This window comes from Glycine soja, chromosome 15 (assembly GCF_004193775.1).
Source record: "Glycine soja cultivar W05 chromosome 15, ASM419377v2, whole genome shotgun sequence".
NCBI classification, from domain to species: Eukaryota; Viridiplantae; Streptophyta; class Magnoliopsida; order Fabales; family Fabaceae; genus Glycine; species Glycine soja.
The window spans coordinates 9,077,904-9,096,807 of record NC_041016.1 but is presented as its reverse complement, the minus strand read 5'-3'; the positions used below and the strand labels follow the sequence as shown (position 1 = coordinate 9,096,807).

Genomic DNA, 18,904 nt, shown 5'->3' with positions numbered 1-18,904 from the left:
GGGGTTTATTTTGAGATGTTTATTGAATTATAATTTTTCCTTTAAGATTATAAATACAATATTGTTATGTTTTACGTACCAATTGATGTTCTTATGAGAATTGATTGATAAATTTGAGTGTTCTTGATGTTTTTATGTTTTGACCTATGATTTTGATATAATTGTGCGAAATTATTTGGGGGATTTTACTCCCCATGTTGTGATAAACCTTTTGTATGAATTGTTATATTGAGATTATGAAATTTTGATTCAAATCGTGAGTATGTGATAAATTGAACCTGTGATTAAAGGTAAAATGCATGTATTGAGTTGTGAGCTATAAACTGTGCAATCATACAATTGTAAGACCCTTTAAGGGCGACGAGTATTGTGATGAGATCCACTATGGGAACCCGACGAGTTAAAATGATTTTGAAAACAATTGAATAGTTGTGTGTATTGCATAGTTCATAGGTAAGTGTATATTATTCATGAGGTGTGATAACGTGTTAAATTGAGATTATACCATTGTGATTGAGATCGAGTGTATGTGATAAATTGAGTATGTATGTCATTGATATGTTGTGTGCATTGAGTTATGAACTATGAATTGTACAATCGCACGACTATAAGACCCTTTAAGGGCGACGAGTTAAGGCGCGATGATTATTGTGATGAGAACCACTATGAAGACCCGACAAGTTTAATCACAAGCACAACGAGATAAAACTATTTTGAGAACAATTGAGGAGTCGTGTGTTTTGTACAGTTCATAGATAGAGTCTGTGTGCTAAAATGTTTTCTGGGTTGAACCTGAATCAGGAGGGAGAGACCTTGACGGACTCTTCGGAGTGTAAGCCTTGGGAGTAAATACACCCGGTTTACGTGCTCCTTTAAGCTTACGTCGATCCCACATGGTTGGAGCATTTTCGCAAAACAGTGTGACCCTGACTGGTCTCCCTATAATTTTATCTAGTGAGAGTGACCTGACTTACTAGTGTGTGGTTTGTCTTGTCATGTACTCTTAGGTGCCCGACGAGATTTTTCACTAACATGGTATCACATTGCATATAGGATTGAGTCTTAGTGTATATGTTGCATAACGCTTGTGTATTGATTGATATTGATTGACTTGGTGATATTGTGCTTTGATCCTTGAGTACGTGAATGTTGTGAAAATGAATGAGACGTGTTGTGTTGTGATGTGATGTTGGGCAACAAAGTGATGAAATGACGTGAGCTATGTTTGAGTAAGTTTTATTTTGTTTATATGATATTTATACTTACATGTTGTCTTTTTTCTCTCCATTAGTTAGGAATGTGATAACTCACTCCCCGTGTGCTATTTGTGTTTAGATCCTGTGATGATCTCGAATTTTGTGTTCCTGGAAGTAGATGGTTAGGTGAATGACTATGAAGAACCTCATGCTAGAGGACATGACAACACAATACTCTGATAGGATGTGACATTGGGGTATAGATTTCTATATTTATTGCATGAAGTCTTGAATGACCTTGTTTTGAGCCGAGATAATTTATTATTTATTTGGACAAATTTTATTATGATGTTAGAAAAGTGAATGTGAGTCTTTTACCCTCTTTAAAGACTTGTACTTAAATATGTTTTAAAAACTTCTAATTAAATCTGATTCTTTATTCCTTTTATTATTAATACATATATACTCTCCTGGAATGGGAATTGTGCCTTGGGTTCTAAACTCTGAGATTTATCCATTGAGATCCAGAGGTCTTGGTGGGGGTATAGCAACAGTTTCCAATTTTGTGCCTGAAACCAAAGGTCTTCAGTTCGAGGAGGTCGGCTCTGTCATGTCTTTTGTTGGGGGGGGGAGGGGGGAGCCCATGACTGGATTTCATAAAAATAAACTTATGTAACTTATTTGAATGAAGTGTGAAAAATATTATACCATTATGTATAATTTGTTTTTATTTTCAAGAAATTGATTGAGAAACGTAAATTTATGATTAGGTATTTTAATTCATTAATATTTTGGGATTAAGATTGATGCTTGTATTGTAGGAAAAATTGTATTTCATGTGTGTTAAATTACCAAAAAGAGCGTTGAGGCATTTGGGGTAAAATGATATTGGGGGGGGGGGGGGGGGGGGAGTTTGCTAAATCTGAATGTCATAAATAACCAGCTATTATAATTAATTTAAAATCTATGTAGAAAAAACAACTAAAAGGAAGTTGTCGTTATTAATCATTCACAAGCATCCCCTTGGTATATAAGCAGAACTAATGGAAAACTTAGTCAATATATATTATCATAAATAGTAAGAGTAACATTAAGTGTATAACTCTTATAGAAACCCTCCTCCCCCAAAAAAGTTTGATTGGTAGGGATTAAATAATTGTTAAAAGTTGCTGAATTCTATTTTATCTACTGGTTTTTTATTTTTTATTTTTCATTTTCTCCTGAAATGATGTAGATGTAAAAATTGAATAGTTTGAAGCCAACTTTGAGTAAAAGTTTTGCAAAATACTATAGAGGTGGTAGCTTAGTGATAGAAAACGTGAGAATTCAACTATCTTGGTGAAATCTTCTACGTTCCAAGATGTTTCAAACTTTTGCTTAAGATAAACCAGTACCATCTCTCACCAAACAGATTCGCCTTTTGATGATGCAAACAATGAACCTAAGTAATATATATAAGGCCCATACTTTTAAATGAATGAAAGAAGAGAACACCGACACGGGTTATTCAAAACCTCAAGATTAGAAAGTGCAACCATCCAAACAAACGGCAGGACAAAACATACCTGCCCTGCCAGCTAATTGGTGATTATTATAAGCGACAAGAAGATTTGAAAGGGGGAAAAAGAAAATAAAAATGATGCAAGGTGCTAGATGAGGAAAAATTGTACGGCAAAAATGATGCAATCTGTGGTGGAATTAAACTGCGAGGTGGGGCTATGATTTGCCATACAGATGTAACTAGGAACTTGACATGGTAGCATGCAGCGGGTGTACCGCTTCACAACAAGGACAACAAGCCTCAGGGACCTACACCATGTATCATAGTTTTTCACTACCAAACATTTCTTTCGATCTGGGTTAAGATCTTCTTCCACTACCATCTAAACGGTCCTTCTTACCAGGCTCATCTTAACTGAATTTATCTGAGTCGTGCTTTACTCTTTTCAGAACTTTGATTAAAAAAAAGTTTTCTTAAAGACTCTTCTGTCTTTTTTAGAATTCAGTTATATGCTGAGAAATTTCTTGCAAGTCACCACAAACCTAGTCCTTACAGAGTATTCCTAAAGACTTCAGCAAGAACATATTCCATATTTTATTTCTCAACTCTCAAGGCAAGCATATTCCAATATTTCAATTTTCATGGCAAAGTAGCACAAAATAAGGAATCAAATAAAGTACTGGCCACTGGGCATGAAAAATATGTATACGTTTTCAGAGTAACAGTTGAATCGCCAAAAACACCACACTCCAGTTGATCTAGACTGTCCAATACACAGTATCAAATCAAATAAACGAAACTCAAGCTGTGCTGACTCGAGAAATTATGGCCACAAACATTCCTGGATTTGCAGTACAAGCTCCGTACTTTCATTACGAGCGCAAATTAATTACCATACAATAATACAATCAGAAACCCTTTTCACAAAACTAGGGTCATCTAAACAAAAGGGAACCTAATCAACCCGAAAAAGACAACCATGTAACTCCAGGAAACACCAGCAAATCGAAACAAGGGAAAGCAAACTCCCAAACCTAGCTATATTCATACATCTAAAGGGTCAGTCTATAGATCGCTAGCTTCTTCTAACTTCAATAAACACGGTTCCAATTCCAACTATCTTAACCACACTGTACAAACCATCAAAAACACTATATATACAACAACCAATTACATTGTATAATTACCAACTTCCCAAGTAGCAATGTAATCACTTGTCTAAGAACTTGAAGTAGATGCTGCCTCTTGTCTTGATTCCCTCAAATATCGAAGAAGTGTTTCAGCCTGCAAAACAAACAAGCAAGCCAGAAGCGTTAACATCTAGTTCCATTTTTGAACATGACCATAAATCCCCAAATACAATTAAAACATACTTACATGCAATGCCTAGTAATGCTTAAGAAAAGACTAAATCAAACTAGTACTTTAGTATGTATCTGAGTGTATGTTTAGATTTCAGTTGGGAGAGCTCAAAATTACTATTACTTTCAAAAACATTATTTTTTTCCATAGCCTGGATGAGCATTTTGAAAAATGATTCTGAATAAAATTCATTTTGATTAGAATTAATTTTGAAGCAAAACCATTTATGTATGGATTTTTTTAATTCTAAAAGCAAGCTAGTAGCAAATCTCAGGAAAAAAAATTATGTAATACAATAAAACTAGTTGCTTCAACTCAAAATCAACTCTGACCCAGAATCAATTTGTCAACTTAAAATCAAACAAGTGAACATTCACCTAAATTTAGGTTAACAGTCATGTTATTATCTGAATACCATAATGATATGATTTGGGATGACTGAACATGAAACCAACAATCCATTTAATACAAAGATTGAATTGAAGTTTGTTAGTATGATCGAATAGAGAGGTTTGATTTGAGTTTGACTAACCTTGTGCTTAGCTCGAACACTCCCAGTTTGAGAAAGAGCAACGAGAGGAGGAATCCCACCCTCCCTAACAAGAAACCCTCTGTTTCTGACACTATCAACACAGAGCTGAAGAAGTGTCAAAACCGCAAATTCCTTCCCTTTCACAGACCCATCCTCAATAGCTTCCACAAGAGCAGCAATTCCACCTTCTTCAACAATCGCATTTTTCCCTTCCTGAATCCCCGCCAGGCTATTCAGCACCACCATGGCCTTCTCCGCCATGCCGCTCCCCTGCTCCGCCACTAGCTCCACCAGCGGCTTCACCGCGCCGGCACTCACCGTTCTCTCCTTGTTCTGCCTCACCGAACAGAGCTTATAAAGCGTCGTCAGCGCGTCCTTCTTCCCTCTGCTCGAACCATTCAGAAGCAAAGAAACCAGCGGCGGTATCGCACCTGAAGCCCCGATCGAGCTCTTGTTCTCTTCCACCAAAGCAAGGCTTAGAAGCGCGCACGCCGCGTTCTGCTTCGAAGTTTCGGTTCCGGTCTTTAGAACATAAACCAGAGACTTCACTGCTCCGGCATTGGTTATCAGCATTTTATTGTCCTCGTGGAGAGAGAGGTTTAACAGCGCGGTGACAGCGTGTTCCTGCGTCCACGGATCGCTGCACCGGAGAAGCGGAGCGAGGACGGGGACGGCGCCGGACTCCGCGATCAGAACGCGGTTGTCGGCGCGGTTTTTTGCGAGTAGGCGGAGTTTCGCCGCGGCGGAGCGCTTCACCGCCACCGACTGCGACTGGAGGCCGTCGATGCACATCTTCACCGTCGGCTGGAGATCCTCCGGCGAAATGCTCTCGATGATCTCCGTAGAGAAATTCTCCCTCTGCAGGAACCCCATGCAGGGCTCAATCTCCGGCTCCGGCGCCTCGTTCTCGCCGGAGAAGTCGCTCTTCTTCGGCGACGGCAGCGTGGCCAGACGCTGCAGCTCGCCGGAGATGTCGCTGCTGCAGGCGGAGAAGTCGCTGAAGGCCTGCGACAAATCGAGGAGCTCCTCCTCCGTCGGCGAGTATTTCACCGATTTGCTGTTCCGCAGCGCCAGCTCGCCGAGACGGAGGTCGACGACGGAGTCGGTGAGGTTTTCCGAGAGACACGTGGATTTCTCGGTGAAGGAGCAGCTGCTGCTGTTGTCGTCTTGGAAGAAATTGGAGCGTATAGTGCGCATGGACCTTCCAATTTGACGCTGCGTTTTGGACGAAACCGAGGAGTGGTACTGGTAACTCCTCGCCAAGGGGAAACGGCTCGAATTCGAGCGAGATTCCTCCAGCGAAACCATTCTCGAACCTTTCCACGCACAGGAATTGCAGAGATTAGGGTTTTGCGTTTTGTGTTATGTTATTTTGATCTCATTTCAGAGTTTCATAGTGGAAAAAAGTGAGTGAAGGCTGCGCCAGGTTGAAGACGACGAATAATAATTAATAATAATAAAGAGAAGGAGAATAACTGTTTGATTTTTCTTTTTTATTTTCGTATTATATTCTTATTTGGCTGAGTGTGAGTGGGGGAGGGCTTTGGTATGCGGGGCGGGCTACTCTAAGTGGGCGTTCAGATTTGTAGCGTGACAGGCGGTGATGATAAGGTGGGACCCTTTGAATCGACGTGACAAATGTGTTGGAAGGTGAACCAAGTGAGGGAGGAGATTGGGATAATAGTATCATGTGGGGTCGTCGGCGTCGGGCAGAACCGTCGTCGTTTTGTGCGACCTTTTTAAAACTTGAGTTCGTGTCTGGTTGAAATGACCTGATTTGGTGGCATGGATGGGAGGATTCTGGTGCTGGGAAATACAGTTGTCAAGTATAAGGAACGAGTGGCACGTGTTGATGGAATCAGAGCATGGGTGTTGCACTTTACCTGAACTTACTTGTATCTGCGCCGTATGATCTTGTGATCTGAGTTATTTATTGCAAGTCAAAGTCTTATTATGGCACGTAACCCAGATATGTTGTATGGGACTATGCCTTAGCTAAGACCACAGCTATGTATTGCATGGCCTTTGCTTTCGTATCCCAACATTTTAAAATTAAAAGAACGTACTATTGTTTGCCTTTAATTAAAAAGTAAAAAAAAAAAAAGTATTATGATTATACATGCAATGCAATGAAATCTGCACCCGTGGTATATGTGTCCAAACTCGTACTTATTTTGATGGAAAATACTCCTCGAGTTGATTGGACACAGATTCAGGAATTATTTAACTTTTTTAATCGGGAATAAGAATGTTAAATTATTAAATTTTTATTAATTATTTTTATAATTTTTATATAATTTAATTTTTTTTTATGATTTTTATAGATAAATCGGTTGCAAACTCAATCAATTTTTTAAATTAGATTTTTAATATTTTTTTTAAATAATTTTTTTTTTATAAATTTGATCCGAGAACCAGAATATCCAATATCCAACTGATACAAATATAGGTAACAAATTTCAAAACGAATACAGGTAATACCCATGTCTGGTCGCCATGTATAATTATGTTCTTGCTTTATTCAATTGTTATTGCCCGCTTTAAAATTAATATCTGAAAAACGTTTATAATTTAATATCTGGCTTCAACTAGTATCTCTCATCTCTCCCCACGGATAGTATCTTGTTTGGTGGTCCTCCGCGTACAGCCATAAAATGAATTTGTGTTAAAATTAGATAGTACTGGCCAAATGATCGTGGGGGAGTAGTACCAATCAACCATAGGAAATGGTAAATTTGACTCTTTTAAAGTAAATTAACATTTAAAATGAAAAAATAAAGAAATATTTAATATTGATTTGAGTAAGAATATTTTATAAATTTAACAGCGGTATTTTTAGTTTCTTTTCCATTTTATGTACTTAGTTACTTTAAAAAATAGAGTTAAATCATGAATTGAAATTGCCAAACAATCATTGAATTGGGTGTATCTAATATTAAGGTGATGTTAAATTTCAAGATGCACTCAATGAGTAATTAATTCTAATAGTAACACCTAATTTCTTTTAAACAAAGTCATGAATTTGATTTTTTTTTATAAAAAAAAACACTAAATAAAATCTTTGTACTTGAGTGTTATTTTAGACTTAAAAAAGCTTTAAACGTTTACACGTGGATAAATGTTCAGTTGGAAATCCATGTGCCTATGGGTGCTGGCATGCTGGGATAGCAAATGCGTTCTACTTGCCTAAATTTCGTGGCGCTTCTAGATTCTATGCTATGAATATTTTTATATTAATTAATAAATTATAAAAGTAAATAAGTCTTTGAGGAAATTTTGAATATTTTATTTAATTAATCAATTATAAAAGTAAATTAAGTCTTTTGAGAAAATTCTTGTATATTTGAATGTTTTACTAATTTTATTTTATCATTTATAATAAATTTATTAATTTTTATGATAATTATTTTAAAAATCATATTAATGATAATTTGTAATTATATAACTACTAAACTATTTAATTATCCTTCGTGAAACACATGTCTCTAGAATTAAGTTAGGTAGACCAAAGTGATTAAACTTGACTGCAAGTCAATTTTAAATTAAACTATAATTAGTAATAATATTATTGAGAAAATTATACGAACATGCCAACACTCTTGCGTGTAAAATTGAAGATTTATAGTAATTATTATAAAATTAATTTTCCTAGAAATATTATAAATTTATTTAAATTGACATAAAAACATCAGAGAAAAAAAATTCAATAAATAATTATTGTGACAAACATTATCACTTGACAACTTGGATTTTAAATAAAATTTTAAAAAAATAAAGAATTTAAACATTTAGTGACTAGAGGCCTCAAGCAATTATCTCATTAACATAATGATACCCACGGGGCCACGGTCCTATATATACAGATATTGTAAATAATAATGTCTTTGTCAAAAAAATTGCAAATTGTAAATAATATAAATATACGCACATAATATAGATTGCAGTACTACGTACTCTGCATCCTTCAATAATTAAATTAAATGTAATAATTTAATTTTATTGTTATGTAAGGATGCAGCATTATGAGCTGTCCACAACCTTAGTTGTATTTTAATATAGATATAGAGTATTGGTTTCGTTCATACTTGGCAGGGTTTCGCTTTTATGAAAATTTTATTATCTTGTGCACGCAGCGGATTCAGAAAATTTATATTACTGAAATTAACATTTTTTTTCTTTGAGAGTGACTGAAAATAACTAATGAATGAAGCAAATTGGATTGCATATCAATGAACAACTTGCCGAAAATGAAACAATAATTTCAAAGTCAGTGCGAAAGTTGAATGTCTAAGCCACACCAACACTTTGCCAATTTTCAGCAAATCCATGAACAATATAAAATTTTGCAGCTTACATTATTAATTAACTAGTGGATGATCCTGTGTGATGTATGGGACAAAATATAAATGGAAGTAATATTTTTATTATTTTAAAACTTACGAAGAAGAAGAATAAAATAAATAAATATTTTTTTATAAAATTAATATGAAATTACAACAACAAAAATTATTTTATCTTTAAATATAAAAAAAAATCATATTCATAACCATTGGATAATGTTAACAGAAACGTTAAAAAAAATACTCCTTTTTATTTTTAAAATACGATGCTCTGTTAAAAGAAAAGAATACAGTGTAGTTTCTTAAGCTCTAATTAGAATATTTGAAACGTACAAATGAGACGTAATGATTATAACTGATACTTTGAAAAAAGTTATAATTTTTTGTTGGAATAGGTATTTAAATAATTAAATTACTTGAGTTTAATTAGTTGAACTAACGAATGTGATCCACGACAACGCGTTTTTGACCAAAAAAAAAATCAGAAAGCCACCTACTGATGCCATCAGCTAAAGAACGTACTGCAAAGTGTTGGTTAGGGAATTGGGAAGTTGAACACGCAAAGAAGTGAGATCACAAAGAGTGGGGTTTACAGGAAGATCATTAAGAAACGAAAGATTATTTTGTATTCACATTAACAAAGTTACTTTTTGAGCTTTTAATCTCTTCTCTTTATGAGACTAATGATGGCTACGCACACTTACTTATTTGTGCTCGCACTTTTGTAAATAATATAAAACATAGAAAACTTGTGCCAAATAAAAGGAATACGAATACCACTCGTATTAGTGGTCTTAATCACGTACTACTTACATTTGTGCACTGTCATTCAACTACATTTTGCAGCTTATGTATCTCGAATGTTCTATTATACATTAACAATTATGAAATACTGGATTATATACTTTATTATGAATTAGATTTATTTTTTAACTCATGTACCATCTAGGGTTAGCTTTTTTTACGGTCCATCTAGGGTTAGCTTGCTGCGAGAAACTTTGAAATTTTGGATAGTGAAAATCAAAGTAATATATACTCTTTAAAACATATTAAAATATGAATATGATTATCTTTTTAGTTTCTATAAATAATATATAATTATAATTTAACAGTTGGATTAATTAAATTGATGTGTTATAAAAAGTTATTGAACTATGTAATAATTTATATAAGTTATCTGATATCACTTGATCTCTCCGTGTATTTTTTACATAATTTATATTAAAAAAATGGATTGTGGGAGGAAAGTTAAAGACAATAAAATACTAATGAGAACCTAATTAAATTATACTAAGGAATTGTGAAAAAAATCTCTTAAGTAGATATGTATTAACTAGTATATGAAAAAAATGAAGAGAACAATAATTATATAAAATATTAATAAATTTAATGTTATTAATGAAATTTCTTCATTTTATAAATTGGTTAAAAGAATATTAATTAACTTTGGGAAGATCGGGTTGTTGTGGAACAAAATAAAACGAAACATGTCAAACTACTTAAATGAATCTTTTGGAATTTTATTAAATTATGTGGGTAAACAACTCTTATTATTGTACATCAAAAAATAGGTAGGAAAATGATAATACTAAGCTCGATGACGTATTGTAGTAAAAGACAAAATATTAAGGACAGAATTATAATTTCTTTCATTAAAATAAAAATTTCACATGAATAATTCATATAATAAAATTTGATTTTAAAAATTAATAAAAATTATGTAAATAAACTTTAATTTTAATTAAAGAATAACATAAAAAAATATGTATAATATCATACTTAATTTTTGTCGTATTAATGATGGTTAGGATGAATGCCATTTGAAATGGACAATAATGTGTTGACCTCACATTACTAGGTGCTTATCTCAAAATTAATGACCCTACAATGTTATTCGGAATCTCTTAGTCACAATCCACGTGGGGGCAGTGTATCCAAGAGCTAGAGTTTCATTTTTCAATGGATCCCTCCCGAGCATTCAAAAGGTTACTAGCATTGCATTATGCCTACAAATGAGTGTGTGGAGTGACATTGGTTGTTTTTAATTTTCATTTTCCTTCATCATTCTTCCCTGTTTACCATTCTTTTGAAATTGGATCCTTGTACAGTAGACACCTTGTTAAAAGAATCATCAGTTCCTAGTTATCATTGAGGGGATCGATTATCATTTTAATAATCGCAAAGTTTAACATTGCTTAAGAATCAAGATCACATATTATTTATTAACATTATCTCCTCTCAACCTAATGAAGCATCTTTTACAAGGATAAAATTGTGGCGATCGTCAAATATCAAAGCAGACAATAATTCAGATAGAGAAATCCTAACAATGTCTATAAATTTGAGGTTGAAACAATAATAATAAAAATGAATGCTATCTTATTCATTCTAAAAAAAAGTTGTCCTGGATAACTATCTCATTAAACAACACATTGGTTCATCCTTGCAACCAAAAAACGGAGGTCAATGTTAAAGATTGCCTTGGTCTGTGCATGTGCTATTGACCAGAGAAGAATTTTAAAATAGTGCTCTGCTTTTGGTTTTGACAGTGTTGCACGCTCTCTTTGTTTTTGCTCTTCCTTTTATCCTTCCCGAATCCAATTATAATATCAAACAAAATGCAAAAATTAAATATTAAATTTAACTTGTTGATGAGTTTATTATTTTTTATTCTAATTTATGGCAATCTAGTTCACTTTCACATCAATAGTGAGTTAGGAAAATAGACCTTACGATTCTGTAGAAAGAAATTATTTCCGTATACTCTATATGGTCGTACCAACCGTGTTCAAAAATCAAAACCAATCCCTCTCGTGTTGTCGTCTGCATTGTTTTTATATATCACCGACACTTCACCTATCTCTAGTTACAAGTAAAATAGATAGTACTGTACACAGTTGCAAATTAAACACTTAAATATGAATTTATTCTATGTAAATTTGTTTTTTTAGTTCTGGTAAGTTTTTTTCAGTTTTTGTATTTTCGTTTTTTAAGTTTTTCTTTTAATTCTTATAAGGTTACATTTTTTTTTTATTTTGATCGCTAAAGCACAAACTTAAAATACAGGAACTAAAAATTAAAAAAAAAAACTAAAATCTTAAAAGAGACTAAAATTGAAAAAAAACAAACTTACATAAAATAAAATGAACCAAAAATAACTTAAAAGAATCAAAATTGAAAAAAAATTAAAACTTATAATAATTCACATGAAAAAATCGCCAAAATGTCATATTATTACTTAACCGCTTACGTCAATAATAAAGACTAAAAATAAGATGAAAAATTATAAGACACTAAGACTAATAATTTATGTTTAGAAGGAGTTGGTAAATAAACTTATCTTCTTAACTTTTAATATTTTCTTACAATAAATAAAAAGATAAAATATGTTATTGGTATGTTTATTTTCAATCAAACTTGGTCTTAGTTCATAATAAAAAGACTTTGGTCCCTGTATTCTCTAAAATAAGTGTAATTCACCCTAACTCTATCAATCATGTATGTTGACGTAGCAAGTTTAAGGAAAGATAAATACACCCTCGAACTCGACTCCACTTCTATAAATGGTTAGTCACTTTAGTAAACAAGGTTAATAAAATTAGGATGAGGGATCAATTCCACTAATATAAAAAAAAGAGGATCAAAAGTACAAAGAAATCTAAAACAAAGAGATCTAAGCTAGCTTGATCGATAATAGAAAGACCTAAAACACATTTTACTCAAAATATAAACATACACTCATTTTCTTTTTCATGACATTTTTTCCCACCTCTTTATTCTTTTTTCACCATATTACTTATACTATACTAGTACACTACTAAAAATTTCCTTTTTTATAAGTATTTTCTATAACAGTCGCCAAAAAACCATTTTAATATATAAGGCGGTGATAATTTTATATAATTTTTTAATGAAAATTATTTTTATAAAACCGTTCTAAAAACTCACATTCCACGACAATTTTTGGTAAAAATTTCCTTTATATCATTTGCATTACACAAAATAAATGTTTATTTTATACAACTAAAATTTATAATTTATAATAAATAATTATTTCTAAATATATACAATATGTAATAATAAAAATTTTAACATATAAATTATATTTTAAATTAATAATAAATAACTTATGTTCCGATACGTTGTTATTTTTTTTTAAAAAAATCATATTCAAGTTAAAATTAAAGATGTTGAAAATGATAGTTTGAAAGAAAAAAATTAAAACATATTTAAATTTTGAAGATAATGTTATATATATATATATATATATATATATATATATATATATATATATATATATATATATATATATATATATATATATATATATATATATTCCCTTGAAACTGTTTTATTTTTAGTATGTTAGTAAAAAATGAAAATAGTTTCTTTTACTTACAAAAAAGATCATATCCAATATAAATTCTTTATTTAGCATCAAATAATTCTATATCCTAAATCAAATTTTAACTTATTTACTGGCCATAAATTAAGCTTATTAAAGAAATACACTACGCCTATACCATCTGTTCCTTAGCAATTTCCTGCGGGCAGAAGAATAACAAAAAGTTCAAAACGACAGCTACATCACTCATGCACTCAAGCAGAACAGAATCTGCAAACATAAGGGAACAGTTGCAGTATGGGCCTAATTCCTAAGATAGAAAAGAACAAATAGAGATTTTATTCCCCTTCAATTACGAATCCCATCGTGAAGATAGTGGGAGCAAAATATTTTGATAATTGATTAGAGATTTTTACGAATCCATTGTTTTTCAGAGGCCCGTTGGAATCACACAGTGTAGTAGCACGCATCATAGACATTGAGATTTGAGTGAGTGTTTAAAAATAGGAACACAAAACTTTGGAGTATTCATTCAGAATCTAGCACCGTCCCTTGCATATCTAAAATTAATCTATCCCTCCGAAATGCAAATCATCATGACTGATGATGGCTGGCAAAAGAACGTAATTTTTAGTTTTTATCCACTCGACTGGCTGAGGATTTGCATATATATTAACGAGGATAATGATATTTACAATGTGAATCTAGTCTTAATCCAATTTTATAATATTGACTTATTATATATTCAATCTTAAAATTATTTCTAGTAAATGTGAAATTATGTTACATTAACTAGAATATGACAATGTTAGTTATTCTTTACATAAACTTTTCAAAATAAAAAATAATTAAACAAGTGTAATTTTAGTTATTAAAAGTAAAAATTTTAAAAATTAAAATAAATAATCTATACACTTTTAAAAAAAATCTCTTGAACCATTTTTCTTCCTCCTATTTTTTCTTGAAAGAAAATAAGAAATATAGTGCATAAATGTCTTATCCTAGCGGGTTGGAATAAAATTTTATTGACATCAAAATTGTGGATTGAGATTTAATTTGTTATTAGAGTTTATATAATTACATAAATTAGCTCATATATTGTATTAAGTTTAAGGAAAGGAAGATCCCTTGCCAAACCATGACAAAATTCAGAGGACAAAAACATGATGACTAAATATGTTTAGGAGCATGTCTTTGAAATGCAAATGGCGAGTTTGTTGCTGCAAGAACGTCATTACATGCTGGTCCCATTCCCATTGCTGAAGCCGAAGCTTCATCTCTTCTAGCAGCTATCAACTGGGTCATTGACTTGAGGCCACACAACGTGATCTTTGAGCTTAGTTGTAAGTAGGTCTTTGTTATGATCAGAACTTTGAAAGGAATGATCCTCCAAAGGAAAGGTGAGAAAAAGAGAGTTTTATTTCTGCTTGTCCATTAGAATACATCATTCATGCTTATATAGGCAATGTTCTAACAGATTTCTAAGGGAATTTGGCACTACTTGCCTTAGTGGAATTTAAATACAAGGGACCAAGGGAATAATTCCTAACAGAAAAGGAAATGCTTGCCAGCTCATCATTCTTCTTCATAGACAATTATACGAAATCCTTGAGGCGGCGAAGTTTGCTGATTTTCCTTTTGGACCTTTGATTCTCTTCTTTTTCTTTGTCTGATTGTTGCTCTGTGTCATATTGCCTACTGCTCCCTGTCATAACAGTCTTCGACAACGTTCACAACAGCACAAACATGATATCAGAACTGGGCTTCATTTTGAATGTATGTAATTAGAAACTTGGTTTTGTAAGCAATTCATCCATGAGTTTGATTCGTAAACAAGTCAATTAAGTTGTTTATATTCTTGGAAGGGCTGCTCAGTTTTTTGCTAATCCACATTTTATTGACACTCCCCTGATTACATCTATATATTGTGTTTATTAATGATATTTTGAAGTAAAAATAAATATGTTGAACAGAATAGATAAATAGATGGTGACACTTGTACATATGTATTATTTAATGTATATATTTAATAATAAATTTTAAGAAAATAATAAATCTTATTAAATACAATTAGTATGTATTTAATAAGTATTTATTAAATAATATTATATAATTAGGTAAGTGTTAATCAGTGTTTTTAAAATATTGATTAAGAAATTAAAAAAATTATCGGGATGTACAAAATTAAGCTACTATGACTTCTTTTTTTACGTATTATTATAATTTTCACTATAAATATTTTCTTTTTTTATTCATACCCATATAATTAATATTTTGTTATAAAGTACTATACCATTAATGTATGTATTTAATACAAACATATATAATTAACGTATCAAATAGTATTAATGTATATATTTAATTAATATTTAATATTGGGTTTGTGTCTACTCATTTCTCTGTTGATAAAATAAATATATTTGTACATTAAATCTTTATTAAAGAAATAGCATTGCTATATAGTGCAAGGTTTTCCACACGAACCCAAAAAGAAATGACATATTTAAATCTCATTGGTTGATATATTAATTCAAAAAATAACAAAAAATAAGTTTTTGACGGAATTCACGCAATATGTTACTAAAAAATGGTTTTCGTCAAAATCGTGCAGTATTTTTTCATATCATTAAGTATTTCCCTTAAACCAAACCAATTATATCATATCCTTTTTAGAAAGAAATAATTCACCCAAAAAATATCCTTTTTAGAAAGAAACAAAATAAATCTAATAAATGATTAACATTCTTTCTTTATTTTAATTTACTAGTTATAAATTTTCTATTGATTATGTTTAAAAATGAAGTGTATATGTTGAATTTGTACCCAACCAATAGCTTCTCATAGATGATGACGTGTTTAAGATTTAACTCCTTTTTTTTTTAATAATGTCTTTTTCTTTTTCTTTTTTCGATTCTTTTTCTTGTCTCAAACTGGTCATCATTGAACGTTATAGAATCAAAACAACTATTCCACTCCTATAAAAAAAAAAAAAATCCATTTTTCCTTCTTTTTCTCTCACAACTAGTTTATTCAATTTTGAGAAGGTTGGATTTGTTATATAGAAGCAGATTGGAGAGAAACAACAACGATACAATAAGTTAGATAGCAACATGGTTGGAAAGTTGTTGGTGATGAGGCTTGTGTTGGTCATCTATATGTTGAGCACTGTCATTTTGAAATCCTCAGCACAAGCATGCAAGAACAAGACCTTCAATGACAACAAGGTGTTCGCCAAATGTCGTGATCTTCCTCAGTCATCCTCATATCTCTACTGGACCTATGATCAAGCCACAGGGAAGTTGGACATGACATTCACACATGCTGGAATCACTGCACCAGAAAGGTGGGTCGCATGGGCTATCAATCCCAACAACAACCTCAAAACAGCTATGGTTGGAGCACATGCAGGCTCTGGTGGTGCTCCAAGGGCATATACTACTTCCACAACCAATTACTCAACTCATTTGGAAGAAGGGAACATCTCGTATCCTCACTCAGGCTTGGCGGCTACCCGTCAAAACAATGAGATCACTATCTATGCTATCCTGCACCAAAGTTGTTCACCTTTGGCAAGATGGTCCTCTCTCTAGTTCTATCCCTCAAGCCCATCAACTAGCTACTTCTAACATCCAAGCCAAGGGAATCTTACATCTTGTCTAATTTTGGTATATGTATCTATTATCAATTTCCGAGTACATAATAATCATGAATTAATGAAGGAAGTTTAATTCGATTGAGTGAGCACTGCGTGAGTTGTTGTAAACTTCTAGCATTATGTTTAACTCTTCTATAAGAATAAAAAAATAATCATAAACTATACAAATATATTTTATATATAACAACTTATTATTATATTTAAATGTCATTTTGATAGATGCATAGAGAAAACTAACTATGAGAAAAATTATATACAAATATATTTTAACTCTTCTATAAGAATAAAAAAATAATCATAAACCATACAAATATATTTTATATATAACAACTTATTATTATATTTAAATGTCATTTTGATGGATGCATAGAGAAAATAATTAAGAGTATAGAAGTCAATGTATTAATTTTAACACATGACGAGAAGTGCATGAGACAAGATCTAAGATTTAAAATGTGTTAAATGTGTTGAATCGTTAAACAGATCTCCCATGGGGGCGTAAGGTATAATTTACTTGTAAAGTTTGAAATTAACTTATTTAAAATAATTGGCCTCAACTTTAAGTTTAATAATATTTAGTTTCAGTTAAATAAATAAATGTAATTAAGTATTTAATAAACTTAAACTGATTAACTTACTAATAGCACAACAAAAAATAAGTTTCTGTTGTGTTTCTGAAACTGTAACAACATAAATTAGTTTCCGTTAAATCAGGAAACCAAAAAAAAAACCCTAATGGGCGAGTAAGCAACAAAAGAGAGAGAACAGAGAGCTTGACAACTATAGTGAGAAAGGGAGAGGGGATGGGCCGGGCTGGGGACGTTAAAAGTTTAAACGGAAGGGGGTTGAAGTTTAGGAATAGTTGATATAATTTTTAAACTTATTCTTTTTAGTTCCTATATTTAGTAAGTTGATTTTTTTAGTTCTAAAATTTAATAATTGAATTTTTTAATCCCTGAAATTTAAATTTTAATTCTCAAAATGTCTTTACTATTAAATTTTTTTTAACTTCGTTAGTTAAAAAAAATTAACAACAAGGACCTTTTTGGAATTAAAATATGTAAATTTCAAGGACTAAAAAATCTATTTATTAACCATAGGGCCTAAAAAGGATAAATTTAAAACAATGGATAATTAAACCTTTCATATATTTTTAAATAGAGGGTTAATAGTAAAATGTAGGGGGCCAATAATAATGCCCTCAAAAAATTATATGTAGCCACTTTGTATTTACAAAATGGGCCAATAGAATAGAAATTTGGCTGAACAAAACCCAACATTGTGGGCTGATCACTTGGGCTATCTGAATTATTATTACCAATAAAATAGTTTTCGGATATTCTCAACATAAAGGTGCTTTTTAACCCGAAAAATATTTTTTAAATACAAATTTAGTTTTTTAGGATATATATTTTAGATTGTATATATAAAAAAAAGAAGATAAAAAGCAAGTAGAAGATAAGAAAAAATATATAATATGTTTGATGTTAGGGTAATGAAATTATTTTTACCCCAGGCATATTAACTATAATTAAAAGGGACATGACCACAAAAATTGTCGAGATTGAAAGGAAAAATATTATTAGCGGGGAAATGCATTATATGGGACATGAGAAGCAAGAAAGGCTATATTAAGCCCAATATCCATGCGAAGCATTATTTTGATCTCTAACAACATTTCACAGTGAGGTTTCCAGCAATAATTTTTCTTTTGAATAATTTCCTACGTTTTGTTAATCTCTCTTGTGCATGACCTAGTATCCCACCGTCCTTATTTTGTTAATCTCTCTTTCTTTCCACGCTATTTTGTTCTGTAAAACCTTCACCTTCAAATAGAAATTAATATCTATATAAATTAAAGCTAGTTCATAAGATCAAACCATTTGTCGCAGGCATGCACTGCTTAACTGGTCAACCTAGCCCAAAGCCCGTAACTGGGTCTAACAAACGATTCGATACTCGCAAATTAATAT

General features: G+C 31.7%; 2 protein-coding genes across 2 annotated transcripts; one reads left to right on the top strand and one right to left on the bottom strand.

Moving 5' to 3' along the window:
* Positions 1-3,384: 3,384 nt before the first annotated feature.
* On the bottom strand, positions 3,385-6,455 carry LOC114387999 (U-box domain-containing protein 4-like). Its single transcript, XM_028348320.1, has 2 exons — positions 4,592-6,455; positions 3,385-3,981 (listed from the first exon to the last, which is right to left on the bottom strand). Exons 1-2 carry the CDS (start codon positions 5,897-5,899, stop codon positions 3,916-3,918), a joined length of 1,374 nt encoding a protein of 457 aa, XP_028204121.1. The 5' UTR covers positions 5,900-6,455; the 3' UTR covers positions 3,385-3,915.
* A 9,901-nt stretch (positions 6,456-16,356) lies between these two features.
* Positions 16,357-16,984, top strand: LOC114386966 (cytochrome b561 and DOMON domain-containing protein At5g47530-like). Its single transcript, XM_028347049.1, has one exon. The coding sequence runs from the start codon at positions 16,387-16,389 to the stop codon at positions 16,864-16,866; it is 480 nt and encodes a 159-aa protein (XP_028202850.1). The 5' UTR covers positions 16,357-16,386; the 3' UTR covers positions 16,867-16,984.
* The last annotated feature ends 1,920 nt before the right edge of the window (positions 16,985-18,904 follow it).

Coding starts and splice junctions, on each gene's coding strand:
- LOC114387999 (XM_028348320.1), bottom strand. CDS start 5,899: ATGGTTTCGCTGGAGGAATCTCGCTCGAATTCGAGCCGTTTCCCCTTG. Junction 3,982..4,591: donor GTGTTCGAGCTAAGCACAAG/GTTAGTCAAACT, acceptor TTTGTTTTGCAG/GCTGAAACACTTCTTCGATA.
- LOC114386966 (XM_028347049.1), top strand. CDS start 16,387: ATGGTTGGAAAGTTGTTGGTGATGAGGCTTGTGTTGGTCATCTATATG.